The following is a 23,242-nucleotide window of genomic DNA, read 5'->3' on the forward strand; positions in this document are numbered from 1 at the left end:
CTGAAGCACTTTCCTTACCTCAGAGGGCAGAAGTACAAGAGTTGTCACTCTGCCCACCCCACCAAGGTGGGGGAAAAAATCAGATTGCTCCCACACATGCATAGAAGTTTGGACTACTGTGCACTAACTGTTTCAAGCTATGAGTGTTGGATTGACCTGTTCTAGCATTTTTCTAAAAGGCAAGAAAAGAAGCACTACCAGGCAGAGGCAATGTGGCAGACCACAGATATCTCATAAATGGATCCACAGGGCTCTGATTTTTGAAGTGGACTCAGGATCCAATGGAATCAGATGAATCCACTGTAGAATCCACCTTCTGTGGAACCCTCTTCCACCCCTCAGCTTCTGGGAATCTTACAAAGAAATTGGGCAGGTTTTTATATCATAGGCAAAGTCAACTACTAGAATTTGTTTAGCTTGTGCTACTTTCTTCTTATTAACATATCTTTGTTGTTCAGCTCAGGCCTCAGGATAAGGATATAGCATTTGGGGGAAAAGATGCAGCCCAGTAAGCCAGCACTGGAGGTCAAGATGGAGAAGATCTCAACTGCCACCATGTATTTTCCCTTTGTGCTCAAGTAGGTTGGAATGAAGGACAGCCAAACACTGCAGAAGACCAACATGCTGAAGGTGATGAACTTGGCTTCATTGAAACTGTCTGGCAATTTCCTGGCTAGGAAAGCCACAGTGAAGCTGACAAAGGCAAGTACACCCATGAAACCCAGGACGGAGTAAAACATGGTGACAGACCCTTCATTGCATTCCACTATAATTTCTTCAGGCATGGAGTTCATGTCAGATTCTGGGAATGGAGGAGAGGTTGCAAGCCATACACTGCATATTGTGGCTTGATTAAGAGTGCAGGAAAGAACAATGGAAAAAGCCAGTCTATTGCCCACCCACTTCCTCATCCTGGACCCAGGCTTGGTGGCCATGAAAGCCAGAAACACTATGATGGTTTTGGCCAAAACGGAAGAGACAGCAACTGAGAAGATGACACCAAACATGGTTTGTCGAAGGAGACACATCACCGTCTGAGGTTTCCCAATGAAAAACAGAGGGCAAAGGAAACAGAGCAGGAGGGAGATGAGGAGAGTGTAGGTGAGGTCCCGGTTGTTGGCTTTGACTATGGGAGTGTCCTTATGCTGAATGAAGACCCAAAGCACCAAAGTTGTGATGGAAGAAAAGGAAAGTGCCAGAATGGCCAAACTGGTCCCCAAAGGTTCTTCATAAGACAAGAAGCTAATACTTTTGGGAATGCAGGAATCTTTGTTGATATTTGGATATTGTCCTTCTGGACATAGAAAGCAGTCCGCCATGTCTGAAAAAGATAGAAATCTTTATTGTACATAGAACAATAGGTAAAAAACAATGCTATCCAGGTTTGTAAATACTGCAGAGAGAATAATTGGGTGCACTCTTCCCACCTTAGATCAAATCTATGCTGCCAGGTGCCATAAGAAAGCGGCAGAGAGAGCACAGGATAGTACGCACCCGGAAATGATCTCTTTCAGCTTCTGCCTTCTAGAAGAAGGTATAGGGTTATAAAGGCCAGGACTAGCCGCCTGAGAAACAGTTTCTACGCAATGCAATTCTGGTTCTAAACGCAGCATAAGGGGTCTCTATAGTATAGTGTATTTTAAAATGGGGTTTCAGAGTTTTTAGGGGTTTTTGAATGTTTTATGTAGTTTTGTAGTAGTTTTATGTAGTTTTTATGTAGTTTTATGTAGTTTTATGTCGTTTTTCAATTTCATTGTTCTGCATGGGACAATGACAATAAAGATATCCATCTATCAAAACCCCAAGTTGTAGCTTACTATAATAATCAACCTGGTTGAACAAAATCTGCAAGAGACATGTGCCATCTCAATAGGGCTCTATAAGCAAGTGTGTTCCAAAAGCAACCAATGGTGTAGATCTCCTTTAATCAAAGGAAATTCAACCAAGCACTGAAGCTGCCTCTCTTAGCAGAGAGCAAATGCACTGTAGACGTGCTAGACTAGAGGTGTTGAGACTGAACTGTGTCTATCCTAAAAGAAATGTCCTATCAGCCTTGAAGCTCACTGAGTTATCTTACACCCACAACTATATTTCAGACTAAACTACCTCAAACACTGTAAAGATGTTGGACTAGAAGTGTGAGACTAGAACATATGGTGCAGGTTCTTGGGTGGATCCAGTGCCTCTGAGGTTTGATCATCATTTCCCTGGCACTGCCCCTTGAGTGTGACAGTCTCTGCCCCATAGATATATTGCCAACAGAAGCTTCGTAGGAATCATCCTTACTTTCTTTCAGATGTCTTTTAAAACTGTATTGTTCAGACAGACCTTTGGAATGTGATTTTTTAAACCCAACCAATTCTCATTTATATGTTTCTGGTGTTTGCGTGGACAGGCGGAGTCCCCAGATCCTGCACGGTCCCCCCGTCATGTGGAATAACGACTCAAGACAACGTGCTATGGGATTAAATTGGCCACAACTTTATTAAATTTCAAATGTGGGTAGACCTTGGCTCAGGCATTGGGCGTTCTCCCTCCCCGGTCCCCAGCCAGGGACCTAGGGAGCATGAGGGTTATCCAGTGTGTGTGTGGGGGGGGATGGGCCGGCTCTGGAGAACATATGTTCAAGCAGAGATAGCCGCCCCCGTAACGCCGCCGCTGCAGGGGAGAGCAATGGCGACCTTTCGGTGTACGGCGAAAGCCTCCCTTCAGAAAACCCCTTTAACGGGGAACCCTGGTATCGCCGCCGCAAAGAGGAAGATGGACAAAAGGATTCCGCCCAAGGCCACCAAAGTTGTGACATTTTGCTACGGGAAAGGCGAAACCTGCCAATGCAGGGAAATTCCTTTCCGGCCCTTTAACAGCGACCTTAACGTAGCAGCACCCGCATACCTGTGAAGAAAAGTTAACCTGCAAAACCTGTGAAGAAAAGTTAACCTGCAAAATAAGACATTAACTGAGGGTGGGTAGGGTGGGAGAAGCTCTGGAGCCAAGTGAGGATTCCCAGGTAAGATCCTCCCTCTATTATGTGGGCAGGTAATCCCTCCCCTACCTGGCCTGGTCTCCTTGGCAACGCTTCCCCCAGGTGGGATTGGACAACTGACTGAGGTAGGCGGAGACCTCCAGGTATCCCACCTGAGGGAAGGCAAAGCCAAGCCTATGCTGTTGGAGCCGCTCCAGATCTAGGGGCTGCACGCGTCCACGCAAAGGGCGCCCCCCGTTTTAAGCGGGGAGCGGTCATTATGCTGCTATCAATGTAGTGTGTTTTATTAAGAATGTATTTATATATTATGTTGCAAACTGACTTCTTATATTTTCTTTGAAAGTGCAGTTATACATAAGCAAAAAGATGAAATAAAACTAACCCCCCAAATCTATGCATTGTTGTACATTAGTTTGAAACCTGGGGTCAGATCATTTCATATAGGCATTTGAAGAGATAAATTTCCACTAAGTTTGGTTAGAGCATAATCAGGCATATTTTTTCAGGCAGAACTCTGGAACTGAATTCTGGCACCTCTCTGGTGGGCATCACTGCAATTCTAAGAGAACAAGGGAGGTATTCATGGTGAGTTATGGCACCTTTTTTTCTGGAAAAATAATACTGAGTATAATATTTTTCATTATTTCCACCAAGCTGTTGAATTGACCACTAATAGTTAAACATGAGCATATCACTAGGGACTCATCTACACTGGTCAGTTAAAATGTTAAAAATGTGTTATAAAAATGTGACACTAGAGGGTGCTGTAGAGCACCGATCCATCCTCAATGGAAAATTGCATTCAGAGCTATATTACGGTGGATTGCTTTTTGTAGCTTTTTTACAAATCAGTGTAGATCCAGCCTAGGTGTATCAAACTATAACCTCATATCAGTAAACTCTACCCCTTTAGGATTCTAAACCACTTTTATGACAAAAGGGAAAGGAATATAAGCTGATAATCTTAGTAAAGGCATCCCTTACCCTTTTCATTGGATATCTTTCCTTCTGGACACGGGAGGCAATCATAGCAGCAAAATTGTTCACCTTCTTTCTTGGTCTTACGATAGCCCAAATGGCAATTGTCATTACATGTAGAAAGAGGTACTGCCTGGCCATAGAGGAAAGAGATAAATATGTAAGGATTCAGAAAATATATATTAGGAATTGGCATCTAACAGTCATTTCAAAAATGTTTGATCCTCGCATGAAATAACAGTGCTGCTATTGTCAAGGGTACCTGTAGGTATGCAATGGGCTATTGGCCCTCCCCTGTTGGTGAACTTTGTTGAGAATGTGACAAATGTCTTGCATACTTTCTGATGGATTAGCCCACTGTATTATGCACTGGATCTCAGCAAAATTGAGTTTGGCATAATCTTTATTGATAGTTGCTCTTTCACTAATTTTTGCTTATTTTTTGATAGTGTTATTGTGTTTTGCAACTCCTATACATGAAAACTAGAAAGTATGTTCTCCTGATAGCTATGTGACTCAGTTTTAGGTGATTGTACACAGAAGTGCAGCCTTAGCTTATTATGCCAAGTATAGTGATACCTTAGGTTACAGACGCTTCAGGTTACAGACTCTGCTAAACCAGAAATAGTACCTCAGGTTAAGAACTTTGCTTCAGGATGAGAACAGAAATTGTGCAGTGAAATTGTGCAGCAGTGGGAGGCCCCATTAGCTAAAGTAGTACTCCAGGTTAAGAAAAGTTTCAGGTTAAGAACGGACCTCCAGAACAAATTACGTTCTTAACCCGAGGTACCACTGTAAACTGATTCAATGTTTTGAGAGATGTAGATTTGAGTTGAAAACATTGTTTTGAATGGGCTGGACCTAGCCAACAGAATACAGATTCCCTATTCAGGTATCAAAGCTCCTCTTCCGGATGAATGAATAAACAGATATTAGGTCATGGTAGGCTCTGCCTCCAGCTGTGTTTGAAGAGAAACACCTAATTGCAACATGCTTCTGTGAATAGAAACATGCATATGGAAGACAGGAAACTTCTTTCTCAGGGTTCATGATTGTGTGGTACCCTAACAATATGTGAGTATTTATACAGATGAATGGGATGCTGCAGACATGCATTTCAATGTGTTGACAATAGGACAGGGAAGCCTGCCACTGCTCACCATCTTCAAGTTTGCTCTATGCATAGAGAGGAAAGTCAGTGCCTGACTAAGTCTTGGCAAGTCTTAACATTCTTGGGTCTCAAGAATGTCTTGATGTATCTGAGTTGCAATCAACTCAGAAATTTAACAGCCTCATTTGTTACCACCACTACCCTTCTAGTGATGCTCCATGTGTTGGACAGAGTGTCTCTGATTGTATCAATTGGTGGAAGGACATGTGTAGTAGCATTTTCTCAGCCAGTGCAATGACACATCTTCCCTCTCCATGCTGTACTTCAGTCTTAAAAGAGGGAAAACACACAGCCTCATTTTGGTTGAAGCAATTTGGCAAATCACAACCATTTCCAGAAAAAAAAGTAGGCTTGATCAAGTTGCCAGAATGACATAGCTTTCTATTGCATAGCCACAAGGTAATAAACAAGCTAGGACTGAAGGCAGAATAGATGTCTGTAGCTGGAAACAACCATGTGTTTCTCCTTTTCTCTCGGTGTACTATACAGGGAAAGAGAATCTTACATAATCTATTTACCCAATTTTGCAATGATTACTTTTGTGCGTGATATTTGGTAGCAGAGACCTATTTTTTTGAATATTCAATGGTCCAATGCACCCCAAAAGACACATAGACCTTACCTGGTTGAAACTCTTAGACCACACAATAGAATCCTCACAAATGTTGAACACTTTATCTGGAGCAGCCTGTGGGTCTATCCTTCCAATTTTGACTTTAAGAAAGGACTGGTTGGGGAATACAATCCAGTTTATAATATCAAATCCAGCTCCTATTTCCCCATTTTGGTCAAAATAAACTTCTTCATTCACACTGTTGTTAAATGAAATTCTCCTGAGATACTGGTGGACCTTTAAAAATATTAAAAGAGAAAAAAACCCATTCATAATTATGTACCAAGTGGTGTGAGTACACTTTGACTAGTAACAGTGCTGTCATTTTTTTTTGTAATCAACTTCCTTGAGAATCTTGGACAACAGAAAAAGTAGTAATAAAATTTTAAAATTACACAGATGTGGAAACAATTAGAGATACTTTTTTCCTTTCTTCTCTAATATCATTAAAACCCTGGATCAACTAATGAAGTTGAATGTTGTTCTATTCAAGACAGATAAGCAAAAGTATTTCCTCCACAAATACAAAGGAATTCATAATCAAATGTTTTGGGAATTGACACAACTGAAAAAGCTTGAAACGGGGACAGGTCTACTTTGGGGTCCAGAGCCTCAGAATATCATAGGCAGCAATAGGAGTGAACTACTGATCTACTTGTGGATTTTTAGTAGGCATCTGATTGGCTACTGTGCAATCTGGGATGCTGATTTCCATGTGCCTCTGTTCGGATGCAGCAGGGATCTTTTTACGCACAAGAAGCCAGGGAATACTTAGGAACAAATTTAGGATTAAGCCCACTCCACATGTTGCAAATCCCAAACTGATCCCAACCTTTTGATAATTTGCAAAAACGAGATAGCTAATTGTAAATGTTTGAAATAACATACAACTTCACCATTAGTTATACCCTTCTGGAATGACGAGCTAATCAAATCCACAATGATATTAGCTGGAGAAAAGCTAAACTCGTAAAATGGATGATAAACCAACATAACATGCAAATTTGACAGAGAGAAACAATAATATAAGACAGACACAGTTATACCAATAGATAAAGTGAGTTCTCTTGTTTTCACCTGTTCAAACGGTTACCTGCCATGGATGGTGATTCAGAAGCTTCCAGTTACTTCCACCCACCATTGGTCTGTGTTTAACTTGGGATGAATGCATGGCATGCAAAGCATGGGCCAAAGCATAGACAGCATTGTAGATGCTATAGCTGTTGCCACTCACGTTTGGGTCAAAAAGAGGCTCAGAAAGACTCTCCTGCTTCTCGTTTCCAGTGCATGCTTCCATATCTTGATCACCTATATCAGAGTCGGGGAGAATGCATTTGAATGCATATTGCCAGACATCCCTGATAAAGCCATCTTCTGAGTCTATAACTGGATTTCTCATCTGAAGGAATTTCTGGAATCCTAACAACTCTTGGGAATGAACTGCAAAGGATAAAGAGCCATCAATGAAGTTTACGTTCCATCTACTTTGATGTCCAACTGATGAGAAGTCCATCTGGGCTACCATAATAAAGACTTGACCACTTAACTTCACTGGTATATTCAATTCAAATATGTGAAGTAGTGTTGTCAACATGATAATATTCTTAACATCACCATGCAAGACAAACACATTGGCAGTGCTTTCTATTATGACTTTCTCAGCCTCGTTCACCTTATCCTTCATTTTTGGAATCCCACTGGAAAAGGATAGGTTGGGGAATCTTACTATGAAGTCAAAGCAGATCCCATTCAGGGAAAAGAGGGGAAGTATGACATTTACAAATCTTTCTCCAGTCTCATCATCCTGAGAGCAAATCACTCCAATCCACGTCCAGCTAAAAAACAGCAGCAACTGGAGGATTCCCCTATATTGATGGTTTTCATTTGGAAACATCCGGTGGAAGAAAACAGCTGCAGTTACATCATTAATTTCTGGAGTAGCACCATAGGTAAGCTAAGTAAAAGAAAAAGTGTGGACGAGAAGGAGAGCATGTGCATTTATTTCCACATTAAATTATACAGATATGTTTTCATGATACCAGGTGAAAGCAGTCAAAATTGGGTGCATTTTTACCAGAATAACCATTACAATGATACCAGTTCATGCACTGATTAAAAAGTCATGCATATGATTTTACTTTATTGAAACAGATTCCACAACAAAAGTTCTACTATGGAGAACACAAAGATGGACCATTGCAGGACATGTAACCACCAGGAGGACCCCTGACCATTAGGTCCAGTTGTGACCTACTCTGGGGTTGCGATGCTCATCTCGCTTTATTGGCCGAGGGAGCCGGCATACAGCTTCCGGGTCATGTGGCCAGCATGACTAAGCCGCTTCTGGCGAACCAGAGCAGCGCACGGAAACGCCATTTACCTTCCCGCCGGAGCAGTACCTATTTATCTACTTGCACTTTGACGTGCTTTTGAACTGCTAGGTTGGCAGGAGCAGGGACCGAGCAACGGGAGCTCACCCCGTCGCAGGGTTTCGAACAGCCGACCTTCTGATCGGCAAGCCCTAGTCTCTGTGGTTTAACCCACAGTGCCACCCCTGTCCCTGCTAACCACCAGGAGAGGCTCCTCCAAATAGATTAGTGAATGGGAAAGTTCATATGACAGTAAGATGACCCAAGGTTGTAGAAAGAACTGTTTGACCATTGTTAAACAGTAGCATATGTATACAGGATATTTTTTAAATAAAAAAATCATATGAATCAATAAACCTTTCCCCCTATTTCATGATTAACTGCAGCATGCAAGTTATGCCTTTCTGCAGAGCTTTCCAAACTGTGTGTCACAACAGGTTAGTGAGTTGGCTGCACCGCGTAGGTGTGTTGCATGATATGTGTCCATACCTCTTTTAAGGGTTTGGCTTTACCTCCGGTTTGCTAGTAAAACTGAATTACTGTGTCACAGAATGATGACATTTCCAATGTGGAAAGTTTACAAAGCTCTGCCTTTCTGTTTTGATAATGCAATTTTATATCCACAAACCACAAAAAGGAGATGTATGATTCATGGGCATATCTTACCTGGGGAATCTTGTAAATGCACAGGTTTGCTGCCATGTCAACACCAACATCAGAGCTAGGGCCCCCAATGACTGCTACGGGATTGTACTGGGTGTCACACTTGAAGTTAGGGATGCATTTTCCATGTGCAGAAAGAAGTTGCATTGAGGCATGATAAGTCCAGCTTGAACTGAAATAGCTATTGTAGATGTGGAATCCCAGGGTTATATTAGATAAGAGCTGTGGATTGTCATTAATCTCTGTTATTGCAAATACCAAGGCTACAATGTTCTGGTAGCTTTGAGGCAATGCCCTGGAAAGAATTTACAGGGTGCATCATAGCTAATCTACTTCAAAAAAAGGTATACAAAAGTATAATAATAATAATAATTTATTATTTATACCCCAGCCACTCTGGGCGGCTTCCAACAAAATATTAAAATACAATAGTCCGTCAAACATTAAAAGCTTCCCTAAACAGGGCTGCCTTCAGATGTCTTCTAAAAGTCTGGTAGTTGTTTATTTCCTTGACATCTGGTGGGAGGGCATTCCACAGGGTGGGTGCCACTACCGAGAAGGCCCTCTGCCTGGTTCCCTGTAACCTGGCTTCTCGCAGCGAGAGAACTGCCAGAAGTAGGTTTCGTATGTATTTAATTTAAATTATGTACTGCACAAAATTATACTACCACATTTAATAGAAGTGTGAAGACACAGTTATAAGTTATATAAAACAGTATATGGACTGAAACAGATAATTTGAATTTTGAATTTTCCGGAATTTTACAGCGTACTCCTCCAGGCAATAATGTGCATAAAAATGCACCTACCAGCATAAACTGTGCATACTAGTGCATTAAAATTGGGGTAGTATCCTCTGAATCTAATATACCAATGTTTAATTGAGAGCATAACACACTAATAAACCATAGATAATCTATAAAGATATATATTTGGTTTTTCAAAAATGAATGAATGAGAGAAAATGAGGTTCTTACAAATAATCATTAAAGAGTTCATCAAAAGGATGTTGTTCAAAGGTTATTTCAAAAGAAAACATGTAGAACTGAGAAATGATGCCTGCAATGATGAAGTCTCCTGGCTGATAATACTTGTGACGAACAGAAAGAGGGTAGTCGATGTTGCATTTATTAACAGGAGTATTGCATGACATCTGAGGCAGCAAAACTGATAGCCACACAAAGAACAGTATCTTCACCCATGAAAATGTCTTAATGAATTTCATTTTCTCTATTTCTATATCAACATTCAAATGTACTTGAGCAGCACAGTCTGATTTGAATGGAGATCCATTGGACTTATTGCGATGAAGGCTTATTCAGTGAAAATTACCAGGGATAATCAGTCTTACCAAATGTTGATTCTCACGAGCCCCGGTTCTTCATGGAAAAGTTATATCCTGCTAGTTGTTTTCCTGTGGTTATCAGAGGTCCGCTGAGATTTCAAGATGAAGTAGAAATAATTGTGACCAATTTGATAATTACAGAGCAGATAATTATCGGAGATTTGCAGGTTCTCTGAGACATTGCAGAGGAAAACACCCAGGTGGAGGTTGCCTCATGTTCTGCTCATTGGGGCATACAGAACCTTGTGTGGCTAACTCCCCCCCTCCCCAGATTGACCAAAACCAGAACATTGTTTGCAATGCATTTTGGGAAAGTTAAGGTTTTGGAGGCAAAAATCCCATTCAGCAGGAGGCTGAGGCAATGGTGTCCTTCTCGCCACCGCATGTATCTCAGGTAGCACACGCCTAGAATTCCATGTAATTGTGCCAGGCCTACTGTTTGCATATGTAGAATTACAGCTATCAAAGTGTTGAATGCAATCATCTCATTCCTGTAACTTCCATCAGTGCCCATGCAGACATAGGGTGGATTCACACATGAGGCTTGTTGCATTAGCTTACTGACTAATGCCAGTACCAATTTATAACATCCTTTTAACAATGCAGTGTCTGGGTTTTGACCATTATAGCTCCATTCCCGCCCCCAATGTCATTCACACAACAGCACCACATTTCTGAGTATCTGTTTTCTCTCTTTTCCTCAGTTTGACATTCAGGTTTTTCTCCTCCTCCCTGGAATTGCCTTCTCCTTAATGTTTCTAACTGCCCTGTTCTCCCCGTTTGCTGTGGCAGCACAGCTTGGTAGTCCTCATTGTCCCTTCTGCTCTACACCCTTGATCTGCCCTCCTCCAAACACTCTCTTGCCACACCCTGTTTTCCTACTGCCTGGGTGTTCTCTCTCACTCGCACCTACTTTCCATGCTGTCTCACTTGCTTCTCTTCTTTTTTTCTTTTTTCAAAAGCTGTTTCACCTTTCCTGATTATCTTTCCCCTCTTGCTTTTTCAATGTCTTCTTAGCCCCCCAGGTCCACTGGGCTGTGTTATTGGTTGTATGTGTTGCACCTACACCTCAGTGGCCTTGGCTGGAGTCCTCAAGGGTAGGGATGGTAGCCACTGAACACTCAAGCCAATAGACTGTCAGCTTGCTCCAACTAGGAAAGAAAAAAAGGCTCCAGGAACAAAGCATGGAGGAAGGATGTGTTGAAGGATCCTCCATTCAAAGGTTGCTTCAGAACAGAAATCACATAAACTTGCAGTGTAAAACTCACACGATTTCCCCAGTTTAAAAGAAGTTTGTTTGTATTCTGGGAGCAAATAGCACAGAAATGGGCACCAAACTTGTGCTTTATTCTGCTAGGTTTTGGGAAGTGGTTTTTACATTACACTGACCGTGTTGCCTATGGCTGTTCCACAAGTGCTCCATTCACGCTCTAAGCATAAAACAATATATAATAATTATCAATAACACAAGTGGAACCAGCAACAATTAAAAGCCACTTGGCTTGCTGGGCGGGGGAAAGAAATGAGAGATCTCAGCAGGAATCTAACACAGCATAGTGAGTATCCTTGCCTTATGTTACTAATGAAATTGATAGAATTTCATAGTATATTAACTAACCCATTGTGGCAGATAACATCTGGCAGGGAGGGGACTGCCAGCTGAGCTCTGATGGTTCAGGACATCTGAATGTGGCAGTGAGGCTGCTGCTTTAAAATCCACCATGGTAAACCTATAAGCCAGCTGCAAATGTTTGCTCCAACTAGGAAAGAAACAAAAGCTTGCATGAAAAAACTATGGGGAAAGGACCTGTGCAAATGTTGCTTCAGAGCAGCCATAACAGAAATTTGCAATTCAAAACACATGATTTTCTAGTATGGAAAAATATATATATTATTTTTTTCTGGAAGCAAATACCAAAGAATTGGGCACCAGAAATGGGCACTTGTGCTGTGTTAGATTTTTTGGAACTGGTTTTCACGTTATGTGAAAGCTCAAATATAACATAGAAATGAACAGTAAGGGAATCATTGGGGGGAAAGTTCACTTTAGTTTTTTTATATTGCAGGATCCATGGAACTCCCGGCTACAAAAGCTCACAGCTTTGGCTGCCATCTATTCCCTTTTAAAACTTACTTTAAAGCTTCCTAACAGTTCCCCATAATAGCTGTAGACACCAACATTGGGACAGAATGAACTAATAACTAAGATTCTTAAAGGGATATATTATACGTTAAGGGAATACTAATATTTATTACATTCAGTGTTGTACATCTGATTTTTGAAATGTTGTTTTTAATAATAATAATAATAATAATAATAATAATAATAATAATAATTTTTATTTATACCCCGCCCTCCCCAGCCAAGGCCGGGCTCAGGGCGGCTAACAAGCAATAATAAAAACAAGTTGAATGACTACAACTTAAAAACAAAATTAAAATACAACATTAAAATATTGAAACATTAAAATATTAAAATGTAGCCTCATCGCATAAGGAGAAAGGAAAAGAAAAAGAAAAAGAAAAAGAAAGAGGGGGAGGGACTCAAATTGGCTCCAAGCCAGAGGCCAGGCGGAGCAACTCAGGCCCTGCAGAAAGAAATCAGATCCTGCAGGGCCCTGGTCTCATGAGGCAGAGCATTCCACCAGGTCGGAGCCGGTGTTGAGAAGGCCCTGGCTCTGGTTGAGGCTAATCTAACTTCCTTAGGGCTTGGGACCACTAGGGTGTTGCTATTTATGAACCTTGAGGCTCTCCGTGGGGCATACCGGGAGAGGCGGTCCCATAGGTACGAGGGTCCTAGGCCATGAAGGGCTTTAAAGGTCAAAACCAGCACCTTAAATCTGACCCTGTACTCTACCGGAAGCCAGTACAGCTGCAAAAGCACTGGGTGAATATGCTGCCATGGCAGAGACCCCGTGAGGAGCCTTGCTGCAGCATTCTGCACCCGCTGGAGTTTCTGGGTCAGCTTCAAGGGCAGCCCTGCGTAGAGCGAATTACAGTAGTTAAGCCTGGAGGTGACCATCACATGGATCACTGTGGCCAGGTCGGGGCGGGAAAGGTAAGGGACCAACTCCTGTTTGCAAGAGGTGTGATGCTATTAATGTCATATTGCTATATTTCTTACACTAAACCATTCCTTTTTCTATGTCGTTGTATTTGCTATTTTGTTGTTCTTTTATTATGAAATTGTTCTTGACGTTGTTGATTTTGAGATGTGTTCCTGTATTCTTGTTGTTAGCTACTTGGAGTAAGATTCTTTTAGTGGAAGTGCAGGGTACAAATAAAATTATGATTCAAAGATTGACCTTTACTTTCAGTCTTCCCAGGACACATGTTAAGGTAACCAGTCTATAGTTTCTGGGGCCCTAAGGTCCAATGTGAAGCCAGACTCATCTTAAGTGAACTTGCAAGTTTCTGCAATACAGTACTGGGCAGGGAATGAATAGTCTCTGGCAGACATTATAAGATGGGCAACATCTGTCATGGGAAGAGGGGGAGGGTCAGCTGGGATGATGAGTTGCTCCTTGCTCTCTGGGTATCTCTTTCCAAATGAACAGAGGTCCAACAGAGAAGATGCAGGAGAGAAAAGTTAATAAAGGTCCCACAACGGGGAGAAAAGAGGTTCATGGGGATTTATGGAATACCAACCCCCCCCCCTTTTGTTGTTTGAGGATTGTTTGTTAATTTAAATATTCTAAAAATAAATAAATTTATTTAAACAAACCCCACAACAACAAAAAATGAATAGAAGTCAGAACTGTAGATAATACAAACTTAGGGCTGGTTTTCAAAGACTTTTAACTCCCTCAACACACATCATTTTTTCAAGGGGAGTTCTGACATCATCATATTAATCTGTCAGTTTGTGAATACCAGTGAGACCTGCACAGAGCAAGCTGAGTAACTTCACTTTCAAATATAATGCATCTAGCATGGTATTTGCTCAAAGGTCCCTGCTTGTACAATGTTGAGAATATAAATATCATCTGCTCCCAACTACTATAGTTACATCCACTTACTTTCCTGCTACAAATTGCACTATCTGGGACCATTGATTCCCATAACACCATTGGATGATCACATGAGCTGGATGATTGCAGCTGTCACATCTAAGTGCCTGTAAATCTCAATGATATTATTATCCTCCCTGTAATTACGAAATTAAGCATGGAAGCTTCTTTTCCACATATCAAAGGATTTGCAAATATGAGTTGCATTATTATCAATGAAGATAGGAGGGTGCTGTGAATATTGCCGGTACAATTCCAAGGTGTAACAAGAGATAGTCAGAGCTTGGTCAGGCTGATAACAGATGCTTCACACTGCACAATCTGACTCATAAATCAGTGTAGTGTTGACTTAAGATAAGCTGATCAACACACAAAGGACTTACTGAAAGATAATGTGGGGACAGGAGAATTTAGGTAGAAGAGGAATTATTTCCTGCAAGATAGTTGGATTTGTACTATTCCCATCAGTGCTTCTACTTCAGGTGATGTGCACGATTCCTAACACTAAGTGCAGCATCTGCAGCCCCCTTCCTTTTCTTCACAAGTATTACCAACCAGGAGACCTCATCGTTGCTGCTATTATGTCTCAGATCTCCATACTATTCAACTCAATAGACTTTGATAAATGTCCTTCTACTGACCTCTTTGACGATATTGTGTAAGATTTGTTTTGTAAAAACCTCTGGTACCATGTGTTATATTAATATCAGCTTTCTCTGTCTTTGTCAAATAGTTGCATCATGCCCATATTAATCATCATCTGTTATCTTTTTAGTTACAGCAGCCATGAATCTAATATCAGCAACTTTAGGAGCATTTCAACCCAGTATCTGCCAGTATGTGCAGAGTTTGGGAAAGACAGGTCTTGGGCTAAGCCACATTCTTATCTGTACCTCGGAACTCAGTTTGGTGGGGTACAAATCACTCAAGTAAGCCTTAAATGTCATTGCACTGCAATACCTAAAAAACTGTCATGCCCCACATGAACTAACTGAGACCATACAATCATCATCTGAGGCCTTTCATTGTGTGCCCCCTTCACAAGAGTTTCAGGGCCTTTTTCTGCAGTGGCCCCTCTTTGTAGAATACGCTGCTAATGGAGGCTCACCTCGTGTCTTGGTTACATTTCTTCAGGAGCCTTATGTATTTCTGTGTTTTTATGTTTTAAAGTGCCCTATGATCCTTGGATGAACACCTGTATAGAAATTTAATTTTAAAATAACTAGAAATAAACACCATGGTTTAGAGCTGGATCCTGTGCATGTTAATATTCCTCCAGATTTACCTGAATTCAGATTGATCAGTAAGATATTATTGTTGCAGCTGAGTTGTAGCAATTTTCCAATCCAGAAGGCACTGTGTTACAGCATGTAACTCTCATTTCAGGGTTATGACACAGCTCTACCAACATATCCTAGCATTAGTATTTGCTGTAAAAGAGATCAATGCAAACCTCCAAATCTTACCCAACCTCACCCTGGGCTTCCACATCTATAACAGCCATTTCAGTGCAAGGTGGACCTATCGTTCCTCCTTGGAACTCCTCTCTACATACAGCAGATTCATCCCCAACTACAAATGTGACACCCAGAATGAACTAGCAGCAGTCATTGGAGGTCCGAACTCTGAGGTGTGTCTTCATATGGCAAGTATACTGAGCAACTACAGAATTTCACAGGTACGTCTCCATACCATTGGGTCTTCTTTTCAGGCAAAAACCTAGCACTTTGCAGGTGCCGATGATCAGTTGGCCCTTCACAACTGTTACTGTGTTGATTCTTTGTCAGTTCTTTTTCATTTGCTTTCCCCCCTTGTTGCTTAATATAGAATGTTATTAACTGCCGTGGAACAAATGATGAACTGGATAGATATCTTAATACAAATAATTGAAATAAGCTGGGTGAGGGGCTACAGGAAGGTGTCCTGCAGATGTTATTGAAATCCAACTTTCACCAGCCCCAGGAAGCAAGGGCGACCTACTCATAAATTATGGGAGTTCTCATCCTACAATGGAAGATTGTGGAAGCCCTGTTTCACCAGTGTAATGTAAGACATGGCTTTTCAATGTTTAGAGGATTGCTCAGTGTATCTGCACCTTTGAATTCTTTCAAGTTTCAGAAAAAAACAAACAAACTCCCATGTCAGCAGCACTTCCTCAAAACAAAATCTAAAATATAGAATGTATTTTAACCTCAGTCAATACAAGTTAAAAAAAGAAAACCACTGCAAACTTAAACAAAATTTCTCATCTCCTCATTTCCTATCTTTGATTTAGCTCATCTATGGTCCTGCTCCAATGAGAAATATTAAAACTGAAGTTGCTTTCCTTAACCAAATGTTCCCAAGTATAGACCATCAATATGAAGGGATTCTCAAGTTACTGCTACACTTCGGATGGCTCTGGACTGGTGTGGTGATTGTGAATGATGAGAATGGAGAGAGGTTTCTACAGAGCGTGGTTCCAAAATTTATTCTGAGAGGAATCTGCTTTGATTTCATCGGAAGATTTCCATCAATTTCTTATTCTGATGGTGTTACGGACTTGGTTGCAGATGGGCTCAAGACATTTAATGTTGCCATGAGAAGTACTGTTAATGTGTTGATCATTCATGGAGAAATTGATTCCATGACACTTTTGAGAATGCTTCCTGTTATGTCAGAATATGAAGATATACCAATAAAGGCTAAAGGGAAAGTTTGGGTTATGACAGTACAGATGGATTTCACATCACTTCCCTTTCAGAGGGATCAGGACATAGACTTCCTCCATGGTACTCTATCCTTCACAATTCACTCAGAGGAGGTCTTGGGATTCCAGGAATTTGTTCAGATGAGAAATCCCATCTTGGAAAAAGAAGACGGCTTTATGAGGATATACTGGGAAAAGGCATTTCAGTGTCATTTCCCTGACTCTGAGGGAAATATGCAGGATGGAGATATTTGCACTGGGGAGGAGAAGCTGGAGACTCTTCTTGGCTCTGTTTTTCCAACAAGCATGACTGGCCACAGCTATAGCATCTACAATGCAGTCTATGCTGTGGCACATGCTGTGCATGCCATGCAGTCATCTAAGTTGAAGCGCAGAGAGGGTGAAGGACGGCTGAAGCTTTGGAATCAACAGATGTGGAAGGTAATATCATGAGCACAATAATGCAGGAATGCTCACCGTAGCCTTGGAAATAACATTAAAAAGGAATAATCCAGAGTGTCTGTAAAGTTGCTGTTTCTACTAAGGGTGGTTAGCATCTCAAGACCAAATTACATGTGACATTGAAATCCTAGCTCACTGTTGTGTGAATCTGTTCTAGGGACCACCCTCAGGACTGTGACTGACTCATACTGAATGCGGTTAGCCCTTTCATCTTTCTAATAGGAGATTACACCAGAAGTTTCCATTTAAGGCCAAATGGCAGCTTCTTCAGAAGGATTTCTCTCTCTCTCTTCCCCTCTCTCTCCCTCTCTCTCTCTTTCTCTCTTTCTCTCATTGTTCTTCATGAAAAGATCTTATTTTAAAAAACTGTAATCAAATGCCCATATGTATGCCAAGAAAGAGAGTATACAGGAGGTAATTGTTCTGCATTCACTTACTTAAGGCCATAAGAAGATATTGCTGGACCAGGACATTGGACCATCTAGACCAGCATCCTCTTTCATCAAAAGAAGAAGATGATGGTGATGAAGTGCTCAGTGACTTCTATTACATCCATTACTGGTCTTTATGAATCTTTTGAAGGGCCCATTGCTCATATCCCTCAAGAAGGAAAGTTCATCATCAACCTGTTATATTTGCTTATGAAATACCCACCTTTTCCAGTCATTCCCCCTGCCCAATTTAGCTCAGTCGCTTGGTGAGAAATAGTTTCTTTAATAATAGTGCTGGGGAAAATGTTTATTTCAACCAACATGGAGAAGTAGAGGCTGCATATAATATCATAAACTGGGTGACATTCCTAAACCTGTCCATTCTTAGAGTGAGAGTTGAAGGAGTAGACCCATGGGAACCCCTGGGCAAAGAGTTCACCATTCATGAGAATACCATTGTATGACCCAGCAGGTTTAACAAGGTTTGATTCCAGACACATTTTTGCAGGCCATTTTGCAAAAGAAGTGTCATGGAAATACTTCTGTCTCTAGTCCTAAGGCAGGGATGGGGAACCTTCAGCCTTCCAGATGTTTCTGAACTGCAACACCCATATTCCCAGCAAACATAGCCAATACCTGTAGGTCCCGCACTCTACAACTACAATGTCTCCATAGAAGTCTCTGTGGTTGCACATGCTTTGCATGCCATGCACCCATCTAGACTCAAACACAGAATGACAGTGGATGAAGGAATAACATTTCAGAATCAGCAGTTGTGGACGGTAATGTCCCAAGCATGCTAAAAGCAGAGAAGAAAAGGTGATGGATCAGTTGAAAGGTTTCCCAAGGCAGCCAACTTGATACCTGTGGGAAGTGTTCAATCATGACATTTTGGCAATAGGCCACTCCCAACAGTCTGGTGTTCAGAGGTACAACGCCCCTTTTTCTGGAGCAAGTATATAGTCATTGTGGCTAATAGCCATAGATATCCAATGTCTTGCTTGACTTTGTCTAATCTCCACTGCTCACCAGATGCAAAGGAATAAACAGAGAATTGAGATTTTCTGGAAAATCCAAAAGCTCATAATAATAAGCATGGAGCAGAATATTTTTCTGCTTCTACCTTCCACCACGTCACGGTTATAAATGTAGAAGTTGCTATACCATTCTGACCTGCTCCACTGCTGCCCAGTCACTTCCTTCATTAGTACCACTGTTACATTTTATTATTGTAGTTTATCAGTCTATCTGTTTATTGTTGTACGTATATCTCAACGTTCCTGCAATAAGCTCAAGGTGGCCTATCGGGGTCTTCCTCTCTCCGTATCCATTCTTCCTTGGTATAACGCTTTTAAACAGTTCAGTAATCAATTGCGAATGATCACCAGCCTTTTGTATATGCTTATGAATATGTTTTTTTTAAATTTTATCTCTAATTCTATCTATTCTTTCCTCTCAAACAGCTCAACCACTTTGTTAAAAGCATCTCATTTAATAATAGTGCTGGGGGAAAAGTGTCATTCAACCAAAATGGAGAGTTAGAGTCTGGATTTGATATTATGAACTGGGTTACATTTCCCAACCAGACCTTTCGGAGGGTGAAAGTTGGAAAGATCGACCCCATGGCTCCCCAAGAAGAAGTGTTCAGCATTTGTGAAGAAGCCATTGTGTGGCCCAGCAGCTTTAACCAGGTGAGATAAATTCATATTTTGTAGACTATCCATCACTTCTAAAATGATTCACAGTTCAGATACTGACCCAGCTCTGTGACCTAAGCTCAATCATGTGCTTAGTGTAGGAGTGAGGGCATGGCTGTAGAGATCGTCCATCTTTTGCCAATTAAGTGACACTCATTAAATCCACTCTTGCACTACAACCACCAAATTTACCAAATGAAAAAAAAGTAAAACTTGATAAATTTACAGAGGGCCATATTCATGTAGGGGAAGGCAGCCTAAGGATTCCTTTTATCACAACGGGGCTTGCTGGTTTCCTTTCCCTACCCAAATCTGTGACATATTGCTCTGCTTTCCTTTGGACCACATCAGTGAGGTCAAGAAGGATGTCTTTTTGTCTGGGCAACCCAGGACCTCCATATACACTGCCCAGGTTTGGTGCTGGTAATGCAACTGTTCAAGGAGATCTTTCAGCAAGTATACATTGTGGACGAACAATATTGCAAAAAAAGAAACCATGATCCTCTTTCATTTGTGGACAGGCACAGCCTCTTTCGCTTTGTAATGCCAATTGTCCTTTGGGTTATCAGAAAACAAAGAAGGAAGGGAAACCATTTTGCTGCTATGATTGTGTATTATGTCCAGAAGGGAAGATTTCCAACCAGACAGGTAAGACACATCATGTATAGAGCCTTTAAAATATACGGACACTAAGATATTCAGACACACAATTCCCTTGTGGTGTTCAGTTGTTCAGAAAATTCAGTAAAGTTGTTCAGAATTCAGTGAAGGTTGTGGTTCCTGATATGGGGATACAGCCTGATATATTCAATGATATCAGTCCAAGCCATTGACGGCTGGTAATTATTTATGCACGCACGCACACGCACAAAATGAAATGAAATGAGACACCACTCAGACGAAGGAGGTTTCAAAAGCTTGTAAAACAGAAACCTTCAGAAATATGAAAGAACTTCAGGGGAAAGCTAACGGTGCAACAGCCTCTGTCTCTTAAAAACAACACCCAAGAACCATTTTTCACAATTCGGAGATGAGATAAAACTGAAGTACAACCTTGCTCCAGTTGACATATTAGGATGGGAAGTTCAAATCATGTTGGGATGTTAAAAAATGTGAATAGGTAAAATCTGCTGGGATCCTGACCGTAAGTGATAACATTAAGCTTCAAAAGCTGAGTTAGGTCTTAAGATCTGGGGGTGGGTGGGACATTAACCATTCCTGAATATGGCATGTTGTTAATAATATAATTACATGAGAAGTGTGGCAAATTGTTGTTGTTTTTCAGATATCAACCTGGCAACCCTTATTTAAGGTTTTGTTACTTTCATTTTGATCATTTTAGTATTATGCATGTAGTGGTGCTCCTACAGCTTCTCTTTTTCAGACATGGATGAATGCTTTCAATGCCCACCAGATCATTACCCAAATGTGGAAAAGGATTCTTGCCTGCCAAAGAACATACAATTCTTGTCTTATGGAGAACCACTGGGGATCTCTTTGGCCTGCTTTTCTCTTTCCTTGTCCTTCCTTACAGCTTTGGTGCTTTGGAATTTCATTAAGCACCGGGACACTCCCATAGTCAAAGCCAACAACCGCAACCTCTCCTACACTCTCCTCATCTCCCTCTTGCTTTCTTTCCTTTGTGCTCTTCTATTCATCGGTCGACCTAAGAAAGTGACATGTCTCCTTCGACAAACAGCTTTTGGCATCATCTTTTCAGTGGCAGTTTCTTGTGTATTGACAAAGACAATCATTGTGGTCCTTGCTTTCATGGTCACCAAACCAGGGTCCAGCATGAGGAAATGGGTGGGGAAACAACAGGCCACTTTCATTATTCTTTCCTGTTCCTTGATTCAAGCTGCTCTTTGTACTGTGTGGCTGGCAACCTCTCCCCCATTCCCAGCTTTAGACATGAACTCAATGAGTAAAGAAATTGTTCTGGAATGTAATGAAGGATCAGTCACCATGTTCTACTGTGTCTTGGGGTTTATGGGCTTGCTGGCCATTGTCAGCTTCTCTGTAGCCTTCCTAGCCAGGAAGTTACCTGACAGCTTTAATGAAGCCAAGTTTATCACCTTCAGCATGCTGGTATTTTGCAGTGTATGGCTCTCCTTTGTTCCAACTTATTTAAGCACAAAAGGAAAATATATGGTGGCTGTGGAGATCTTCTCCATCTTGGCCTCCAGTGCTGGTTTACTAGGCTGTATCTTTTTCCCAAAATGTTATATTATTGTGATGAAGCCAGAGCTGAACCACAAGGAGCAGTTAAGAAGACGAAATCACTGAAGCATCTACAGTTCTATGGCCCTGCTCCATCTAAATTTGAATCTATGCAAAGCCAGCCACAATTGATTAGTCCAACTGCATTGCAATTTAGATTACAGTTTCTCCCATTATTCCCTCATTAGGCAGGACATATATATTGCAACATATGGATTGAATATAGGAACCATCCTATGTTAATATCAACTCCCTATCCCAAGTCCGCCAACCAAACAAGATATTTGAGCCAAAGTTTTCTTCCTTAGGTTTGCCAAACGTAGTGGCATAATTATCTGGAGAACCTAGGACAGATTTAGAGTTCAAATGGGGGAGTGGCAGATCGTACCTTTTACAAAAGGAAATGAGAAAAAAGTTCCGGAGCAGCCTTCCCCCTGCCTGTCACACATGGGGGCAGAGGCAAAAGAGTGAGCAGCAACACATGTAAGTTTTGCATTTGTATAGTACACTAGTACCTGCACACACTCACAAGTCAAGTAAGGGGCATTATTGGAGTTCGAGGACGCATTCCAGTGAGGGGAAAGATCTCTGGGTGTGGAGCTGGCTAGTAAGGGGTTTAAACTGGGTAAGATTCCAAATATCAGCATCATATTCAGCTCCCAGATCTGGATTCCCAAGCCCTGTTCTCATTGCATGAAGGCCAGAATGGTCTGCACTCAGCAACCTGTTTAGCTCTGCTGGTGAGTGCATTTCATCTAGCAAAGCATTCCAACGTGTTATTCCCCCGAACAGCCTGGTGTGGAGCAAAGCTTATGTATAATGCTTGTATGATACTGAATCTACATCATTTATTACAGCCACCATATAGTCAGCAGGGTGTTGTGGTTAGATTAGTGGTTATTTTTGCTGTTTCCAAGAGGTGTGATGCTATTAATGTCATCTTGCTATATTTCTTACACTAAACTATTCCTTTTTCTATGTTGTTATATTTGCCATTTTGTTGTTCTTTTATTATGATTTTTTTTCTTGACACTGCGGATTTTGAGATGTGTTCCTGTATTCTTGTTGTTAGCTACTTGCAGTAAGATGCTTTAAGTGGAAGTGGAGTGTATAAATAAAAATGCTAATGAATGATTGACCTGTATTTCAGTCTTCCCAGGACAGATTTTAAGCTAACCAGTCTATAGTTTCTAGGGCCTTAAGGTCCACTGAAGCCAAACTCATCTTAAGTTACCTTGGAAGTTTCTGCAATACAGTACTGGGCAGGGAATGAATAGTCTCTGGCAGACATTATAAGATGGGCAACATCTGGCATGGGAAGAGGGGGAGGGTCAGCTGGGATGACGAGTTGCTCCTTGCTCTCTGGGTATCTCTTTCCAAATGAACAGAAGTCCAACAGAGAAGATGCAGGAGAAAAAAGTTAATAAGGTCCCACAACGGGGAGGAAAGAGGTTCATGGGGATTTATGGAATACCTCCCCTCCTTTTGTTGTTTGAGGATTGTTTGTTAATTAAAATATTCTAAAAATAAATAAATTTATTTTATAGAAACCCACAACAAAAACAAATGAACAGAAGTCAGGACTGTAGATAATACAAACTTAGGGCTGGT

At 41.2% G+C, this 23,242-nt stretch overlaps 2 protein-coding genes across 2 annotated transcripts; one reads left to right on the forward strand and one right to left on the reverse strand.

The window, feature by feature from the left end:
- Positions 1-422: 422 nt before the first annotated feature.
- LOC114583390 (vomeronasal type-2 receptor 26-like) lies at positions 423-9,930 on the reverse strand. The gene is made up of 6 exons (XM_077918061.1): positions 9,755-9,930; positions 8,781-9,072; positions 6,839-7,699; positions 5,755-5,982; positions 3,968-4,094; positions 423-1,321 (listed from the first exon to the last, which is right to left on the reverse strand). Exons 1-6 carry the CDS (start codon positions 9,928-9,930, stop codon positions 423-425), a joined length of 2,583 nt encoding a protein of 860 aa, XP_077774187.1.
- Positions 9,931-14,617: 4,687 nt separating this feature from the next.
- Positions 14,618-21,697, forward strand: LOC114583389 (vomeronasal type-2 receptor 26-like). The gene is made up of 5 exons (XM_077918062.1): positions 14,618-14,790; positions 15,519-15,810; positions 16,408-17,262; positions 19,933-20,059; positions 20,796-21,697. Exons 1-5 carry the CDS (start codon positions 14,618-14,620, stop codon positions 21,695-21,697), a joined length of 2,349 nt encoding a protein of 782 aa, XP_077774188.1.
- Positions 21,698-23,242: the final 1,545 nt, after the last annotated feature.

This window comes from Podarcis muralis, chromosome 13 (genome assembly GCF_964188315.1).
Source record: "Podarcis muralis chromosome 13, rPodMur119.hap1.1, whole genome shotgun sequence".
In the NCBI taxonomy this organism is placed as follows: Eukaryota; Metazoa; Chordata; class Lepidosauria; order Squamata; family Lacertidae; genus Podarcis; species Podarcis muralis.

What these genes read in the sequence shown, in the direction of transcription:
- LOC114583389 (XM_077918062.1), top strand. Translation starts at nt 14,618, where the DNA reads ATGTGCACGATTCCTAACACTAAGTGCAGCATCTGCAGCCCCCTTCCT. An exon ending in GACCTCTTTGACGATATTGT is followed by an intron (nt 14,791 to 15,518) that starts GTAAGATTTGTT and finishes CTCTCATTTCAG; the next exon opens with GGTTATGACACAGCTCTACC. An exon ending in GGAATCAACAGATGTGGAAG is followed by an intron (nt 17,263 to 19,932) that starts GTAATATCATGA and finishes ATTTGTGGACAG; the next exon opens with GCACAGCCTCTTTCGCTTTG.
- LOC114583390 (XM_077918061.1), bottom strand. Translation starts at nt 9,930, where the DNA reads ATGTCATGCAATACTCCTGTTAATAAATGCAACATCGACTACCCTCTT. An exon ending in TGAATCACCATCCATGGCAG is followed by an intron (nt 5,983 to 6,838) that starts GTAACCGTTTGA and finishes ATATTTTTAAAG; the next exon opens with GTCCACCAGTATCTCAGGAG. An exon ending in AAAGATATCCAATGAAAAGG is followed by an intron (nt 1,322 to 3,967) that starts GTAAGGGATGCC and finishes TATCTTTTTCAG; the next exon opens with ACATGGCGGACTGCTTTCTA.